The sequence below is a fragment of the Zootoca vivipara genome, chromosome 7, assembly GCF_965207765.1.
Source record: "Zootoca vivipara chromosome 7, rZooViv2.hap1.1, whole genome shotgun sequence".
NCBI classification, from domain to species: Eukaryota; Metazoa; Chordata; class Lepidosauria; order Squamata; family Lacertidae; genus Zootoca; species Zootoca vivipara.
The window spans coordinates 23,445,641-23,465,009 of NC_142590.1; the positions used below are offsets into that span (position 1 = coordinate 23,445,641).

The following is a 19,369-nucleotide window of genomic DNA, read 5'->3' on the forward strand; positions in this document are numbered from 1 at the left end:
TATATGGATATATCACGGTGTCTAGCTGGTGATATCACAATGTTGAAAACCAGATATCGCCCGGCCCTAATCTGAACAGTTGTGGGCTAGATGAGGGTCAATAAATGGAGCTCGAGCCCAAAGGCATTATGGACTGGCACTTCTCATGTCCGGGAAATGGTCTGCAATCCGAAACTCTCACTTTGGAAAAAGATGAACTCACCAGGACTTCTGAAGAGACATGTGTAGAATTGCACTGTTATATCTTGCCTGCAGGCTTACAATATGCCTTGGCTATTGTTTTTATTGATCTTGTGTGAGCCTCAGGGTACCTTTCCAACGGAAGAGTGAGCTAACAATGCTTTAAGCAAACTCCGTAACTCCACAAAAGGCTTGGCACTACAGCATCTCTGCTCTTACACAATAGGTGGGTGTAAGAGTTGCTGTGGCTACACATCCCTACAGTCCTGTCTAAACAACACAAGGTTCATTACTCAGGAGCCAAGCTACAGTGAAGAATATTAAGCTCGACACTGCGAGCGCAGCAACGGCAAACCTTGTTTCAGATGGTTAACAAACCCACACTGGCATTTAAGTAACAAAAGGAAATCCAAACGCCACCGGTTTAACCTCACCTGACACAACTGCCTTGCCTTTAGCATCAACAGCAGCAGCAGCAGCTTCTTCTCCAGGAATTTCATTTGCAATAAAAGGGGAAGCAGCAGCTTCTGTTTCTAGGGCTCCGCTTAAGGAATACTGATAACCAGATGTCCTTTCATGATTTTCTAGGCACTGTCCAGCGAATATTTCACCATTTTGCAGATTGCTGACGTCCACACTTTCATGTTCCTTTGTGGAGCTAGGCTTTGATATTTCTTTCTTGAGAATCGCTTGCTCAGACTCTTTGACGTTTCTGGATGAATACACGACCCTAGGAAAAGAGAACCAGGCTCCAATCGCATGCATGCTTTTTTCGGAAGGAGTCCCACTTACTTCAATGGGACTTGCCTCTGAGGACGCCTGCAAAGGATCAGGCTTCACAGAAAGTTTTATGCATTGCGTAATTCAAAATGTGGTTTTGACTACCAGATCTCATGAAGTTCATAGTGCCTATCCTTAAGTAGTTAGCCAAAACAAGTAGCAAAACAGAAGCCTGCCCTACAATCGAAATCTATACCACAATGCATTGCTTTACTTGCCCCTCCATCTCAATCATTTGGGTAAGTGAGGCTGCGCCAAACACTAAAAACCTAATTATATTTTAATATACAGAGTACCGGGCACTCAAAAATCCAAGACATTTTAAAAGCAGCAGTTATCACAAATTAATTCAGCCAGGAGAAAAAATATATATCCCAGGTACATCTTAAAAGTGTATTTTCCTAATAGCACATCTGCTAGAGAAATAGTACTTTACAATGCAACATCCCTGAACCAAACTTGGTCCATGAGGCTTCTGCCATCTGGCTTCTTAGTTGTCATTCTAGAATTAAAAAAGGCAGCTTTAAAGGATGGGCAATTCCAGACAGGCCCAGCGTTCCCAATCTCTCTGAAATTGGCTGACTAGGAAACAAATTGCTGATCAAGAAACTAGTCATTGCAGATTTGATAATGGGGGAAGAGCCACACCTCCATGGTAGATGAAAAGTTCCAGGTTTAATCCCCAGAATCTCCAGGTGAGGCTGGGAGAGAAATCCCTACCTGAAACCTTGGAAAGCCACTGCCAGACCATGCAAAAAATACTGGGTTCCATAGACCAATTGCCTAACTCAGTATAAGGCAGTTTTCTATGTTCCTATGCACAATCACCTAGAATGATTCAATAGTTTCGGAAACTAGTTATTCTACAGGGAGGGTCCATGCATGCAACGGAGATCATGCTGCAACTATAACCATTTTTTGTTTGCCCCCCCCCCCCGTGTTACTTTTTGGCCTATTTAAAAAGCAAACTCGCAACTATGCATTTGAAAGAGTACCACATTATCCCAGTGTAATAAGATTCAAGCAGACCTAGCGAGAGAAGATGTACATGAAACACAGGTGCATGAAATACAAGTGCATGTGGATATGCACAGGGGCGGGGGGAATCATGAACCCAAACATGCCAGATTATAACTTGAAGATCCTGTGATGCAGACTTAGAATGAGCAACCCTCTGGATCGCTTCCTGGTTTTCCCCTCTAAAGCGTTCATTTACTGCCAACGATGACACACTAATACAAAAATAGCCTCATCAGTTCTCAAAGTCTTTTACAACAAGACAGACAAAAGTGTCATGCAACCTTCAAGAAAGCCATAAAGGGCAAGGGTGTTTAAAAAACAAGAAAAACAGGATAGCCTCTGAGTAGCTAAATAACTCAGGCTACTTTTTTGGGGGGGGGGGGAAGACTTCCAGATACGGTAACTATTTCCTTGAGAGACTTGTTTGGCAATATGCATGAATTTATGGAGTGTTAAAGTGTATGCTGTGTCCTTTAAGGCATAAACACTCTTGTCCAAATCTGTTCTGAAAACAACCTCCAGACAGACATTCTAAACTGTGCGCTGCAATCAGATGAAACTTGTCTGTATTTATTAGTCAATTTATAATAATTCCAGGAAAATACAAGATAATCTTCCTGCCTGGAAGCTGTAACACTCCGTTATCAGACAGTCATCTAAATTAAGGTTGCAAAATTCTTCTCCCCTTTGGGAGAGTATGCTGACTGGACTGCTAAAATCTTGATCATCACTTGTGGGGTTGACAGGCTTTCCAACAACGCAATAAACAAATAATGACTTTGGCCTATGCAGGAAAGAGTGTGTATCCTGCCACACTCTAGCATGACCAATAAACTGATTGCAAGCTGTAAAGACAAGTCCAAGTTTGTGTCTCATTGCACAGGTTTATTCAACAGGGCAAGTCCCCCAAGGGCACCCCCTTATTTCCTCCCATAGATTGAACAGCTGCTGTTCATTCTTATGGGGAAAAGTGCAGCATTTGGGGAAGGGAAGAACAAAGTCTATTTCCTTCCCCTCTCTTAATGTGGCTCTAGGATTATGGGGGAAGAGGACTTGTCGTTTTAAAAGTTTAACCCCACAAAATCTGCTCCCCCGTTTTTGTTTAAGATTACTTTTTCTCCTGCTTTTCCAACTGGAATGCTTCTTGCTGGAAGAGGGAGGAGAAGCAGCATTACATTACCTCCTCTTTGGATTCTGGAGTTGTGTTTTGCCCATGAGAATTCAAGCAGCTTTGGGAAAGCAGGTCTGATTCTGTCCTGTGCTCTGCCTAAATACATTGGGGTCAACCTTCTTTTTCATTTAAACCCACATGCCTTGAATTACAAATCATTCTGCAGAACAAGACAAGACGCAGGTTTTCTGTAAGATCACCCGAAACTCCTGGGAGCATACAGAGGCACCTTTAATTAGGGGGTCAGTGCCATGTTTTTGTGAACTCAGCCTCCTTCAGTCACTACCCCCCAAATGACACGTGCATTTGCTTCTGAATCAAACACCCATTTCTCTTCTTTGCACTTCTCCACACACATTTGACAAGCTGTCCCCATCTTTAAAAAAACTAAAAAACTAACGAAGCACCTTGAAATTTATCCAAATACCTGGAGCAGATTAGTAAATCCCGGGGGGGGGGGGGCTGAAGCTACACATTCATCCTAGAAGACACAAATGATGCAAAAGCTACCAACTGTTGCAACGTAGTGCCCTCCAGATGTTGTTGGACTACAATTCCCATCATCCCTGACCACCAACCATGCTGGCTGGGGCTGATGGGAGTTGGAATCCAACAACACCTGAAACATTTCATGTGAGCTACCTAAGGCCTCTTGGGTTAAAGCAGCAGTGCATCTCACTGTTTCCTTCCCCTGCTCTACCGTCCAAAGACTTAGAGCAACCTATAGAAAAAAATATTTAAAACTCTCCAAAGATCCTGTTAAACACACACACTCACCAGCAGTCCAACAAGAAACTGAATATACATAAAGCGTAAAAACTAATATACCCTAAGAATCTAAAGTCAATTTAATGCGGCACTAAAAATACATCATGCTTGGCACCAGGCAAGCTTCTCTGGGAAAGAGCATTTCATAATCAGGGAGAGATGGTCAACGAAATGCTGCCATCTTTCCATCTCCGACTATTCCGTCCACCTCAGGTTAAACACATACTTTTGCAGCAAGTAGGCTAAAAAGACAAAAGGTGTGAACGTGGGATGAGACAAGATTACACAGAATCTCCTCCAGTTAAGAGCACAGGATTATTAACTAAGGTTTCATTAGAAATAATGAAAGCATAACATTTCAGTCAAAGAAATAAAGAATCCGGAATCAATGCCGAATTTAGGGTGATGGGGGGGGGGAGGTTTCCCTGCACGGAGGGGCCTAGCCAAGGAGGTGCAAATTTGAGAAGATCCATAATTGAAGAGATCCCTTTGAGGGTGTCAAATTTTGGCTTCGCACAGAGCGCCATATTACAAAAGATTACCCCCGTCTGCTCCTGCCAGAATTATCCTTCTTTCATATGCTTGCCCTGGCTAATATAACAGGCAGCTTAAAGATCTGTTACATCAGGGCTCGGCAACCTAAGGCCCATGGGCCAAAAGCTGCCAATGGGGGTAGTTTGACCGGCCCATGGACCCCTGCCGCCCGCTTGGGGACCCTAGCCGCCTGCTCGGTTGGCTCCCGTGCACCGCACTAAACTGGCGCAGAGGGGGGACTGCCTTCTGCGACGCTGCCTGGCTTCCCATTGGCTGCAGGAAGCTCCTGAGGCCAATGGAAAGCTATGCACATCTCCTCCACACCGGAAATAGCATTTGCACATGCATGTGCACGCACACTCCAGCCCACTGCGGCGTCTGCGGGACCGTGAACCTGCCCAAGCCACAAAAACTTCGCTGACCCGTCTTACATGGTTATAGAACATTTGCAGCAAGATGCAGTAGCTTTTGAGTTAGAAATCAAAGTCCCTCTCTGCAGAAGATGCAGCATGCAATCCATGGAGCGTTAACTTCTGCTGTGTGCAGACTGAAGACTCCTAGCAGTAGACCTGGTATGTATGCAGAGGAAATTTAACCGCGAAACTGACACTAGGAGATGACAACATTAAGGAATGGTTCACAAACATAGTGCATATTAGCGGGGCAAGTCTGGGTTGCGCAAACCCAATGGACAGTGTTGGGCAGATGAAGCAAAAGATGCCAGTGAATACCAATTACTGCATGTAGGAGAGGCAAACAACAAGATGTACTTCATTTTTGGTCTTCACATAGGCATCCAATTGGCCTCTGCAGGAAAGAGAATGCTGCGTTAGATGGCCCTACCGTGTTTCCCCCTTTTTAAGACACCGTCTTATAACTTTTTTCCTCAAAAAAACACAAGGTGTCTTATTTTCAGGGGATGTCTTAATTTTTTATTAGGTTTTTATTACGGTACAGTACCTTACTGGCTCGGGGTGCTGCCATCCATCCCATCGCTAACATGGGATCCGACGGGCGCGAAATGGAGGCGGGAGAGCGGGGGGGGGGAGATGAGAGAGACGCGAAAGGCTCCGGGGTGAATGGCAAGTAGGTCGTCGGAAAGATGCCTGCGTAATCCCGGTCCCATGAGGGGGAAACGAGACCCTTGTCCACAACACCAAAACACGCATTCATAAGGGGCGGCAGCTCAAGGAGCCAAACTTCCTTTCCCGCTTGAACGCGTGCGGAGGCGGGCGAGGGTACGCGAGGGGAACCCCTTCGGGAATCCTCTGCACCTTTAAACTCGAGTAGCCAGCCAGCCAGCCAGCCAGCCAGCCAGCCAGCCAGCCAGCCAGCCACACGCGCGACATCTCTGAGGAAATGTGCTTTTATGCTGAAGTCCCGCAGAATTGCCCCAGGAGGAGGCGGTGGCACCCTGTCTCCAGAGGGAACGGGGAGAGTTCGTCATGGCCCGCCCGACAAGCACCCCCGCGGGTTTCTTGGGCAAAGCGGCGACGGCAGCGCCACGGCAGCGCTCCCTGAAGTGCTCCTGCCTCCCCACCCCGAGCCGTTTCCATTAGGGGGTGGGGTGGGGTGGGGTCTCCCTCGCGTGCTCCTCGCCGCCCCTCTCCCTCCAGGCATTGGCGAGGCCGCCTGTCAATCAGCTGCCAACTCGCCCCCGGCGCGGAAGGGGCCAGCAGCGCTCCCGCTGCCGTTCATCGCCCCGGCGGCCATGCAGCCCACAATGTTCTGGTGGTGCAGAAGGGGCCAGAAGCGCTCCCGCCACCATCTGTCGCCCCGGTAGCATGGAAGGGCCTGCAGGCCTTCCGCCGCCGCTCTGCCTCAGGCCATGCAGCCCACGACGCTCCAGCGGCTCGCAAGGGGCCAGCAGCGCTCCCGCCGCCATCCGCCGCCCCGGCAGCGCGGAAGGGCCCGCGGGCCTCCCGCCGCCGCTCAGCCTTGGGCCATGCAGCCCATGACGCTCTGGGGCCGGCAGGCCTCCCGATGCCAAGAGGTTTCCCCGTTCAGGCGCTCGGCTGGAGTGGAAAAAAGTCCTGGGAAGAGCGGGGGGGGGGGAGTCCTCCTAGCGCGGCTCGCCTGGCAACGCGCTCAATTCATGCACCCCCTCCCACCTGGTCTCAAGCCTCTCTGAGGCTCTAAAGGAAAGCAACAAGGTATGTCTTATTTTCGGGGTATGTCTTGTATTTCGCAGATACTTAAAAATCCTGCCATGGCTTACTTTATGAGTACGTATTAAAAAAGGGGAAACACGGTATGATCCAATCCTGTGCTTATGGGCCTTCCACATACGAAAAATAGCTGATCCTAGAATTTCTTCTGGATCTGCTAGACTGAGAGCTACACCACACATCTCTATTATGGAGCAGGAGGAAAACAAAACGGCGTTAAGACTTTCATGCACCTTCTTTCGGAGACAAGGTATACATCACTTTGAATTTTTCCATTACAAACAAACAATAACTTTAAAAATAGCATGTAGAACAGAAGCTAAAAGGAACGGCAGCCTTAGCAGTAAACAAGCTAAACGATACCAGCCATTCGGAAGCTGCTCAAGACAGGAAGCTGAAATGTCTATATAAAAAGGAGGACAGAAATACAGCAGAATTGAGAAAGCAGGCAGACTATGTACTCATGCTCTGTCTGTAAGCTGTATTTTAATGCAACTCGGAAGCTTCTGTGCTTTTTGAAGTAGGGAGAGTTCTCCGTATGTTTCAATCTATTATAAGTGGCCAGGTTAATAAATATTTAATATTTGTGGCGTTCTCCATATCTGCCTAAGAATGCTGCAGTATTCCCTGCTGCATTGACCTCGCCACGGGAGGCAGCACTCACCGATCTCACAACAACTGAAGCACATCGGGAGCAACATGCTGTGTTGTGGAAAACAACCCATATCGCCTTCACTCTCTTAGAGCAGACCAATTGCCGATAGCAGCTACTAATGCAAAAAAAAAAAAAAATCCTGCAGAAGGCCTGCCTTTCAGAAGATTCATACAGGCTTGCTTTAATAAGAAAGAAGACTGTCTAAAAACACAAAAGCTCAACAACTTTGGGTTGTCCGTTCCAAAAGGTGGGAGTTCCTGCACCTCTTTTTCTAGAACAACAAAGCAAAGCAAATACTGTAGACAGCATTATTGCTTTCTGCTCAGGTGGAGGTCAGGTGACACATTGGGGCCAATATCAATATGCAACCAATATATATTGGTTGTTTCTTAGCACAGACCCAGGCCACCAAGCCTGAGCTTCTATAGCAGGCATCCCCAAACTGCGGCCCTCCAGATGTTTTGGCCTACAACTCCCATGATCCCTAGCTAAGAGGACCAGTAGTCAGGGATGATGGGAATTGTAGTCCAAAACATCTGGAGGGCCGAAGTTTGGGGATGCCTGTTCTATAGCCACCAGCCACCATGAACCACCATTGGCACGACTGGCAGCAACAGCAGCAGATGTGTTCTATGCTTATGATAATATTTTATTCTCTTGGTAATTATGCTGTTCTAAAATTATGTGCATTTTATTTTTGACTTTTTTTGAAACGTTTAAGATTATTAGTTTTTATCCCTTACCTGCTTTAAGTCTGATGTGTTCAGTTTATCCGTACACTTTTATCTTACACTGGTCTGTGACCAAAATAAAGATTGATACCAATATTGAATATTAAAGCTGATTTGTGGTGGTCATGTAAATATGCTAGTGTATTGGGAAATGATCCTAAAACTCACATTTCCCAAAAAGACCAGAGCCCTTTCTCATAGGGATGATAGGCGATAACATTCCAAAAAAGGCACTCAATATCTTTCTATATGCAACTGCTGCAACTAGAAGAGTATATGTATGTAAGAAGAAGAGATATTCACGAAGGAAACTTGGCCAAACAAATTGATCAAATACATAGAATTAGGGACCATGACCACAAAAACTAAGTAATAAGGACGAGTTAAAGAGGAGTGGAGGTGTTTTGGAGATTATCTTAGAGGGTACAATATATAATTTAACCTATAAGTAGGAGTTCACCTATGAGCAGCAGATATCAAAAAAGGAAGACTTGAGATGATAATGGGTGAAATATCAGGATATGCGGCAGATCAAGATTTCCCTAGAATGCCACAGAGAGATGGATTGGAAAAGAGAGGAATGGTGGATTCTGTATGATGCGAGTATAAAAGCTGTTAAAATTGCATAAATAAGTTGGGGTTGTTGTTTTTTCAAAAAATGAAATGTTTTATGTTTACATTTATGTTTTTGTTATCTTCATTTGTTTTAAATACATTTTCTATATTTGACCTCCTTTGCAATGTTTTATTTTGAAATCTTTGGTTTTCCTGTTAATTAAGTGGCTTTGACTGTATACTTTGTATTTGAATTTGTTTTTATTGCGGATTGTTTCCTTTGATGTTTTAATGTGTTGTCAACTGCTTTGAGGTTTTTTTCTTAAAAATATAAAGTGGCATAGAAATTGAATAAAGTAAAGAAATAAATCAGCCCTGAGTGCTCACTGGAAGAACAGATCCTGAAGCTGAGGCTCCAATACTTCATGAGAAGAGAAGACTCCCTGGAAAAGACCCTGATGTTGGGTAAGATGGAGGGCACAAGGAGAAGGGAACGACAGAGGACGATGGTTGGACAGTGTTCTCGAAGCTACGGACATGAGTTTGACCAAACTGCGGGAGGCAGTGGAAGACAGGAGTGCCTGGCATGCTCTGGTCCATGGGGTCGTGAAGATTCGGACACGACTAAACAACACAACAAAGAAATAAATATAAATAAAATACTTGGTCCTAGGAGCAGCCCACATGTTGAGGCTGAGCTGCACTCCTGATCACTGCAGATAACCCAGATGGAGCAGCAACACTGGGACTGTGCGGCTGCACTAGCAGAACCAACCCAGTGCTCCCGCCACCTGAACATGCACACCCAGGTAAGCAGCAGGGACAGTCCTGTTCGGAAGGCAGCTCTGCACCATCACACGGGCTGCTACTGTAGGGCTCTCTAAAGCAGATGATTCTGTCTCGGATCCTCAGTCTGAACAACCTGTCCCAAACAGAATCATAGAACTGTAGAGATGGAAGAGACCCTGAGGATCATCTCATCCGACCCCCTGAAAGAATACACAGCTGTCCCATATGGGGATCGAACCTGCAACCCTGGCATTATCAGCACCGCACTCTAACTGATGGAGCTATTCAGTGACTGGGGAGGGAGTGCAATGGGCAGGAAAGGGTAACAAGAGGCTGTTGCCATTGACCAGCAGCTCTGGATAAAAGGAGTTCTTGCGCTTTTATTGGAGTCAGCACTGTGCAAAGAAAGGATTTATTTAAATACCTTGTGAATCTACGAAGAAACTTGAATATAACCAGAAGTTCAAATGCAGAGGAACAGTCTGCAGTCAGGAATTGGTATTTATAACAAGAGGACACCAGCAACAGACAAAGCCCATTAGAAACTCAAAGAATCACTGTATAATATGTAATGTGTATAATATTAATAATAATTTATTATTTTTACCCCGCCCATCTGGCCGGGTTCCCCCAGCCACTCTGGGTGGCTTCCAACAAAATATTAAAATACAGAAATCCATCAAACATTAAAAGCTTCCCTAAACAGGGCTGCCTTGAGATGCCTTCTAAAGGTCTGGTAATTGTTGTTGTCTTTGACCTCTGGTGGGAGGGCATTCCACAGGGTGGGCGCCACTACCGAGAAGGCCCTCTGCCTGGTTCCCTGTAACTTGGCTTCTCGTAGCGAGGGAACTGCCAGAAGGCCCTCGGCGCTGGACCTCAGTGTCCGGGCAGAACGATGGGGGTGGAGACGCTCCTTCAGGTATACTGGACCGAGGCTGTTTAGGGCTTTAAAGGTCAGCACCAACACTTTGAATTGTGCACGGAAACATACTGGGAGCCAATGTAGGTCTTTCAGGACCGATGTTATATGGTCTCGGCGGCCGCACCCAGTCACCAGTCTAGCTGCCGCATTCTGGGTTAGTTGTAGTTTCCGGGTCACCTTCAAAGGTAGCCCCACATAGAGCGCATTGCAGTAGTCCAAGCATGCACCACTCTGGCGAGACAGTCCCTGGGCAGGTAGGGTCTCAGCCTGCATACCAGATGGAGCTGATAAACAGCTGCCCTGGACACAGAATTGACCTGCGCCTCCATGGACAGCTGTGAGTCCAAAATGACTCCCAGGCTGCGCACCTGGTCCTTCAGGGGCACAGTTACCCCATTCAGGACCAGGGAGTCCCCCACACCTGCCCACCTCCTGTCCCCCACAAACAGTACTTCTGTCTTGTCAGGATTCAACCTCAATCTGTTAGCTGTCATCCATCCTCCAACCGCCTCCAGGCACTCACTCACTACTTTTTAACCCAGGAAAATCTTCTCAAAAGTCGGGGGTAGTCTTATACGCCGGGTCGTCTTATTAATACAGCGAGTATATCCCAAGCTCTATATTTTAACTAGACAAGTTGGGGGTCGTCTTATACGCCCAGTCGTCTTATACGCCGGAATATAGGTAAGTTGGATTTGCAGTTTGGGCGATTTTGATTATATGGGGTAACGAGGCTCCAACTGCAAACGCTTTTCACTAAAAATGTCAAATTTGAAATTAAGGCTGCAATCCTACATACCATGCTGAGTAGGCATATGTAGGACTGCATCGTAAGCTTTATCTTCCTGAACATTTGAAGAATGGGAAAACAATTAAGACAAAATAAAAGAACTGCTTTCAAAGAAGAATTAAAATAAGTCGGGAATTTGAAAAAAACAAAGCTTTAAATACAATTTTTTTTAGTGAAGGATACAATAATGAAATAGAAGATACCCCCTCGCCCCCAAAATAAATTAAAAATCCAGGAATAGGATTACTGCCTCTAATAGCTGTTGAAACTGATAAAAATCCTTATTTCCTCATATAGATTTTGTTTCATTTCACAAGCTACAGATAGTGATAAGGAAATTCAATTATGCTTAAAGACTCCGAGTCACAAAAGTAAACTGTACAAAAAGACTGAAATCAATTTCAGCAAAACTGAGCTAACTTAACAATATAATCAGACCTTAGAGCATTACCAACATTTACAATTTCTGTTAACGTTATAGTGTAGATAAGGATCATAGCCTAGACTTGCAAATATTTGCCATAACCACATGTTACTAGTTTTCTTCTGCAAATCCTAGCATAGTAGTATAGTTGCTGGTCCACATATATTTTTTGCTGCACTGCAGTATTCCTGTGATAAAAGCCAATTCAGTTCCAGTTGTGTAAAAAATATCCTGCATGACTTGGCAATGTTAGCAAGACCTCTCTATTTCTCAAAGTGGGGGAAAAATAATTGTTGGGAAGAATACATCATTTTACACCTGCAAATTTCTCCAGTGTGGATAAAATGCGAATCCAAAGTCTCACACATTTCAAAATCCTGCCTCTTCATTCTAATACCAGAGGCTTGGTACAAAGAACCAATACAGAACTCTTTGCTAATAACCACAGCAAAAACACTGGTTTCCAAATATTGAAAGCCAACTGAGTACCTGCTCCTGACAAACTGCCTGTCAAACTGAGACAGATGGCAAATATACTGAAATTTACTTTCATTCAGCTGAAAGGAGACATATTCACAAGAGATTCTTTTTAGTGATAAATAAGCTTATTTGCTATATATATATATTGGAATGCTAAATTTGAATGATAGTCCTGTCAATCTATTGGTTTTTCCTTATTAAAGTTCTCTGGAGAGCTTTTGCATATTTGTATTTCAGAATACAGGGGGAAATTATTTTCACACACACAGCTGTAATGTAAACCTTTGCCTTTGCTGTCTGTTGGGAAGAGTAAAAATTCCATTGCTCTATTTTTCTAAAGCTTCCTGCATTGCGCCAATTCATTCAATTATGCAGCTGCTAATTGGAATTGACAAAAATCTTTTACTTGTCAAGCTGTAGGCACAGTGAGAACAGCATTTCTCCTTTTCAATTGGTGGCACGGCCAATGGCATTCACACTTAGATTTGCACAGGTCCTACTAAAAACCAGAACAATGTCAAGTTTACAAGACAGAAAGGTAAGAAATGGAATGGAAAAAAAATTTTAAGTAGGAAAATGGGGAATGATTACAGCAGGGTGGTTAAAATTAAAATAGGAATCCACGGTCTTCTACCTCTAACCTGTAAAGCTGATGTAACTACTGTTTTGCCCCATCTAAATATGGACAAATGATAATAATCTGGTAATCAAAAACTGTGGTATTCCCTGGGAATCTCTGTAAAAGTAGGATGTCTGTTCTAAAATGTAGCTTGAATTAGCATAGGCTCTTCCCTGCAGGCCTGAAGATCACATTTAATTAAGCAATAGGCTGCTCACTCTTTACATTACAAAGGGAATGTCTAATATGCAGCTCTCCAATATACCACAGGCTCTCAGCGGCCATGTCACTTAACCTCGGTTGAAGCAACCTGTCAACAGAAGAGACTCTCACTCAGCAAGAGCAATAAAAGCATCAGTCCGGCTTCTCGAGCATTTCATGTAGTAATTGGTTTCTGGGCCACATAAAAAGTGACCTGCCCTGCATTCTTTGAGGAACACCAATCCTCTAAAGGAGAGGATTAAAGAACCAGAAAATTATCTAAGAACGTGTCTTGGTTTTGACAAATTACCCAGTCTTGATGACGAACGAAACATTCAGCCCAGCCACAAAAGGGAGCTTCTATATTGTAATGAGCTCTCCTAGGTGCTGGATTTGTGCAAAGACACTTAGTAACCCACCCCAGGAGGATTCTAGCATCCCCAACGCTAGCGGGCTTTACACATCTGTACAGCAATTGAAACCATTCACTTGTATGGAGCAAAATTAAGGGGCACACTTGGATACAACCTCAGGACGAGCTAAACCTCCCTCTGGCGACCTCAGAAAATTAGCCAGGCACTAGGCGCTGGTCCATTTGGGACCACGTGGAGGTTGGCAAATGATGGCTCCATCTGGTTGGCCCTTACAGCGGGTCAGAATAATTACTTATTTATTGCATTTACATCTCAGCTTTTCCTCCAAGGAGTCAATGGCTCATCCCCCTCCTCAATTAATCCCTACAATGACCTTGTGAGGCAGGTTAAGAGGTTGCGACTGACTCCAAGGTCACCCAGTGAGCTTCAAATTTGAACCCTGGTCTCCCATGTCCTAGTCACCATGCTGACTTCCTATAGTTCTTCTGCTATGGGGCAGTAAGTAAATAAATATGGGGAAAGCCAAATGTCACTTAAAGAAGGTTCTGAAGAGTTCCCTGGAAGCTTGCATTTGATTTATTCTGGGTTGTTTTATTTGATCTTTTAATGTGTTGTAAACCTTTTTGAGATTTTTGTCTTTAAATTATAAAGTGGTAGAGAAAATAATAATAATAATAATAATAATAATAATAATAATAATAATAATAATAGCAAGTTCAACTGCAAAAAAGGTGCCTAGACATTCCATTGTGGCAACCGTAACTTAGGTTTAAGGTGCCATTTAGCGATTAGCTTACATATCTGAGTTTCTAACACTGTCTCAAGAGTCTCATATCAAGGGCATTCTGCCACCTCTCTGATGGATCAAATTGAAGTAATTTTATAAATTTATGAATTATTTAAAAAGAATGGTGCATAAATTATTGGATATGCAACCAGTAACTTCCGGTGGCGTGAGAGAGCTGGAACAAGGAACAGAGACCAAACACAGAGGCCTTGCTCCAGGTCTCCCACATCAGCCAATAAAATTGATTGGCAGTAAATTCGGTACAGAGAAGAGAAAAATACTTTCTCGCACAGTATGTAATTTATTTATGGAACTAATTGCCGCAATGTGTGATAGCCAGAGTCTCAGGGTTGCTCCCCAAGTCACACACTTACTAACCTTTTCAACAAAGTCCTCTAACTAGCCAGTAGGCACGAGGAAAAGCAGTTTCACGGAGAAAGCAGACAATTTCAATGCAAATCACACCCTTGTCCATTTAATTCATGAGTACTAAGACTATCCCAAAATCATCTTGCAGTTAAGTACACTCTTACAACTTGCTGGCCATCACTCTGTCAGCTACCCCTTTTACCTCCACTTTCGATTCCTCCCTCCCAATTTCATATTGCCAAATATTAAGAAACGGACATATCAACAATATATTCTGGTATGTTGATGATTGGTTATGGGTTCATATCTACAGTGTTTTAAAAAAGGTGGGGCAGCATTCTTTTAACATATCATAGAGTGGGGTGGGTGGGAGAACTCATTCTTCCCAAATTCCTTGATCCCCAATCCAAGTATCAGGCTCATTCCTTGATGCCTAGAGAACCATTATAATTGGACAAACTGATGGCCTGCTATCAAAACTACAGTACCAGGTTGAAAACAAGTTTCTTAACTGTCACCAGATCTATCACAATACTGGCTCAAACTACATTTTTAAAGGGGGTAGGTGAGAGTGGAAACTTACTGCAGGAATGTTTTAAATTCAGAGGGTTCCAAATTCTCCAGATTCAAAACTTCACCATGGTTTGGACTGTTTAACACTCTTCCAGCAACATGGGAGAAAAAATCGGGAACTCTTGCTAGAAGCACTCCCTTGTGAGCTCGGAAGAGAGCACCGCCAACACAGAAAGTGACATCAGTTTGGATTTCTTCTTTAAGAAGCCTGTGAAACACAACAGAGATAGCATCACACATTGAGCTCACAACGGAGTTCAGAATATGTTTCTTTCTTGGATGTCTAAAACAAAGTGCGATGCTTGCTCACTTTCCATCCTCCAAAATCCAGCTACCCAGATGGTAGGTGGCACTGAAGGAGCTGGAACAGGGGAGGCACCAAGAGCCAGGATGACTGGTCACCTGCTGAGGCACATAGCAACCTGTGGAGGTGCCCTCCATGCTGTCCTGTTCACCTGTGTGAGCTGACGAGAGCAAGGCACAGTGCCTTCTGCTTATTTTTCCTCCAGGACAGCAGCACAGACAAGACTCTTAGAAAAGGCGCAAGCAAATGGGCACTGGAAGGAAAAGGAAGTGAGCAACTTATGGAAGGGTCCCCCACAGAGGTTTTGCCCAACAGCAACCCCAAACCTGGTGCCAGCACCAGATCGGACTCACATCCGGCTGTTCGATAATATGAACAACCAGGCCCATTGCGAAACTCGCTTCCTCTCCCGTATTTTCTTTCTCCCCGCTTCCTGCTGTTCTATGACTTGCAATTTCTTTCTTTCTTTACCTTCCATTTCTGTTTAGCTACTGGGAAAGCTGTAGCTTCAGAGAACAGGCAAGGCAGGGAGATTTTTTCTTGCTGAGATTCTGCACAAAGCCACAATTCCTAGCGTGCCCTGGGAAGAACCGATTGTTTAACTACTCTAAGAATTGGAGCTCTGGGAGGGCAATACAGGTCTCCTAGTGACTCTAAGCAATTCTGAAACAGCTACAGCTCCAAGAATTCTTTGACTGTTTAACATGGTATGATGATGCTTTAAATGTATTGTGCAGATACAGACCCACTGAAATCAATGGGATTTAAGTTAGCCGTGACGAATACTTACGGTATATCCCATTATTTCAGTGGGCCTACTTGGAGCATGCTGAAGCCTGCATCCATCCCTTGCTTTTTCTCAAATCTTGAAAACTGCGACTTTCTCCAAGGAGTGGAGAATGAAAGTGCCATGAAGTAGTGATTCTGTAAACAAGTATGGCTGGGTGGGGTTCCTCAGGGAGGTGGTAACAATTAGTCCCCAAAGTGGGAGCAGGTGATGGGGCTGGCTGGCTGCCAGCATTCCCCAGCTCCTACAAATCTTCGAGTTAACCTGCCGAGGGGAGGAGAGAACACGCTGTAGATTAGGCTGCCATTTGACAGCTGGTGCCAGAGAAGATGCCAATAAAACCTGACAACCCGTTCCCTACATGCAAGTTATTAGAAACTTGGAGGGAGGACTCAGGATAGCGACCTCCTCCTTGACAGAAAGTTCTTTCCAAAAGCACTGGTGGAAAAACAGGTCCCAGAAGGGCATCCCCTTGCAATTAGTCTCTAGGGAGGAACAATTATTCCCGGCATCCCCAAACTGCGGCCCTCCAGATGTTTTGGCCTACAACTCCCATGATCCCTAGCTAACAGGACCAGTGGTTGGGGAAGATGGGAATTGTAGTCCAAAACATCTGGAGGGCCAAATAGCTCAGATGATAGCACAGGAAGCTCTTAATCTCGGAATCATAGTTTGAAACGCCACATTGGGCAAAAGATTCTTGCATTGTAGGGAGTTGGGCTAGATGACTCTCATGGCACCTTCCAACTCTACAATTGTATGATTCTGTGATTGATAAGCAACCCTGGTAAGAGGAGTGTGTGCCCAGAGCTGTGGGTGCCTCGCAGCGTGCATGGCCCTGGCACTGAAATTTGTGAGTGCCCGACCCCTTCATGGGGAATTTTGTGGCTGCTCGGGCACCCAGGCAGTTGGCACCTATGCCTGGTAGTCTCCATAAAAAAAGCTCAGTTAATTGCACTAATAACAGTCTCTATTTGCTTACTTTATATTATAATGGAGAAATCGCAGCGCTTTTATACTTCAGTGTTTCTATTCGTGCATTACAAACACCTTGGGGGATTAAAGAAGAAAATGGGGTGGGGGCGGCGAAACTAGCAGGTGCCACACCAGGGGGTGGGGTCATGTGCATGTTGGGAATGCCAGCGCTGTTGCTTCCCACACGCCCCTCTCCTAAGCAACATGGGAAGATCCACACTGGGGTTTAGTGATGCTAAGAACACCGTGTGGATTGGCCTGAAGGTGAGTGCATGTGACCCCCCCCCCACTTCCTTGTCTAGGGCTGCCACGCATCTGGATTTCCCTGACAGTACTGGGATTTCAAAGGCAGAATTGACATGGGGGGGTGTTTCCAAAAGGTGGCCCTTTGTCCTTGATCACAAGCAAGTCAATCAAGTGTTTTGTTGGTGTTTTTGTAAAGAAGAGCTCAACAACTTTGGAGTCTTCCTAAAAGAAAGCTCAACAATTTGGGATCTTTCTAAAAGAAAAAATCTCAATAATTTGGAGGCCTTCCTAAAAAAGAATCTCCACAATTTCGGGGTTTTCCTTGGTCTGCAAGTGAGGTATCATTGGTTATTTCTCCAGATGGAATAGAAATCTTGATAGATAAAGCATTAACTGGTCTATTGGCATCATTTAGCATCAAACTGCTTACACTCATGCAGCCACCTTTCCATGAAGGGCCGCTATACTATAGCTGAACTGGCTCTCTAGCCTGTCATAAATTCAATATATCACAGAAAGTTTCTGCAGTAACTAGGCAGACCAAGAACTTAAGTACAGTAGCTGTCAACTGCTTAAGAACTTCCCTGGCCAAGATTTTTTTTCAACATCCCTGAACTGTATTAAGTTCCTAGACTTGGTTTCTCTTCCCCCAAGAAGACATGGGCCTAGTTTGCACAATCGGATCTTAACTTAATAAGCATCATGCACCTACACATAAGCATTTCTGTTTCCACTTTGTGAGAAGAGGAAAGCAAATCAGGAACCTACAGATTATTGTATTTTAATATTCTGTTGGAAGCCGCCCAGAGTGGCTGGGGAAACCCAGCCAGATGGGCGGGGAATAAATAAATTATTATTAATTATTAATTATTATTATTATTATTATTATTATTATTATTATTATTATTATTATTATTATTATTATTAAAAGCTCAATAATTCCGATGGTTTCCTTAAAATAAGCTCAACCATTTCTTGGGTGGTTTCCTAAAAGAAAGCGCTCGACCATGTTGGGGTCTCCCCCTACCTCTCCACATCCTGCCTCAGCCGCTCAGCCACCGCCTCCTTCAGCCTCCGCCTCTCGGACGAGGCCTTCTCGCCGCCGCCGCCGCCGCCGCCGCCGCCGCAGCCGCCTTTCCCTTCTCTTTCCGCGGCCCTCGCGGGGCCCTTGGACGAGGCGCCGCCGCCCCAGCGCGCCATGAAGCCGGCCAGGCAACCCAACTTCCGGCTCAGAATTAGCCGACGGTCCCTAAGAGCTGCTACGCCGCCGCCGCCGCCTCGGCCGCTCACGCTCTGCTTTGTCTCTCCCACGACGCAACCGGCGTTCGGCGAAGGGAGCGTCTCGAAACTCTCGCCTTCTGTTTAGAAGCGGGGGCCCGAGAAGAGGCCCACCCCTTTCCCTCGCCTCATTGGGCAGCGGGGAGGAGAAGACCAATCGCGAAGCGGCTCTCCGTCGAGCCCCGCCTCCGTGTTGTTTACCATCCTGGGGCGCACGTGGTTTGGTCTGGGTGAAGGCGGGGAAATAATAAGGGGGTGGCGGGGCTTGGTTACAGAAGGATCCCGGTGATCCGGAGCCGCGGACTCGTAAAACTGGCGGGGGTGTCACTGGGACACGTCAGAGGCGAAGTAGAGATGGATGGTGTTTGAATTCCGCTGATCTGACGCCGTTAGCTAGATTGCAGTGAAGTACTTTGTTTAGGGTTGCCATATTTCATAAAGTAAAAAAATAATAAAGTTTTTTAAAAATGTTGCATGAATAGGACTTAGTTGTGTGATTTCTCCATATGGATTGAAAGGGAATAAAAAGCTTTTTTAGGAAGACCCCTAAATTGTTGAGCTTTATTTTAGGAAGATCTGGAAGTGGTTGAGCTTTTCCCTCCAAAAAACTTGATTTTTCATTGATCCAGGACAAAGTGCCCTTTCGGAAATCCCCCCCCCCACATGTCAATTCCGACTTTGACATACGGCAGGCCTAACTTTGTTAAGAGTCCAGAGTTCTTAGGAGACCCCAATTTCCTTAAGAGAGCTTCCATGGCCAGAATTCCTTGGGGAAAGGTATGGATCATTAAACCATTAAAACTTGTAGTTTTGTGAAGGTGGTAATAGCCTCCTAGCAACCCATAGCAACCTTAACAAACTACACTTCCCATAATTCTTTGGGGAAGGC

General features: G+C 45.0%; 1 protein-coding gene across 2 annotated transcripts in view; it reads right to left on the reverse strand.

Annotated features, from left to right (window-relative positions):
• BTBD8 (BTB domain containing 8) overlaps nucleotides 1-18,605 on the reverse strand; it is a 50,762-nt gene extending 32,157 nt beyond the window's left edge. Inside the window, exons 1-3 of one of the 2 annotated variants that reach the window (XM_060277456.2) lie at nucleotides 18,230-18,605; nucleotides 14,901-15,098; nucleotides 615-910 (exon numbers count right to left, since the gene is read on the reverse strand). In XM_060277456.2, coding sequence (XP_060133439.2) covers nucleotides 615-910; nucleotides 14,901-15,098; nucleotides 18,230-18,402 — 667 coding nt within the window. In that variant the 5' untranslated portion in view covers nucleotides 18,403-18,605. The remainder of the gene's footprint in view (nucleotides 1-614; nucleotides 911-14,900; nucleotides 15,099-18,229) is intronic. The other variant, XM_088673806.1, reaches the window with a different exon arrangement.
• Nucleotides 18,606-19,369: the final 764 nt, after the last annotated feature.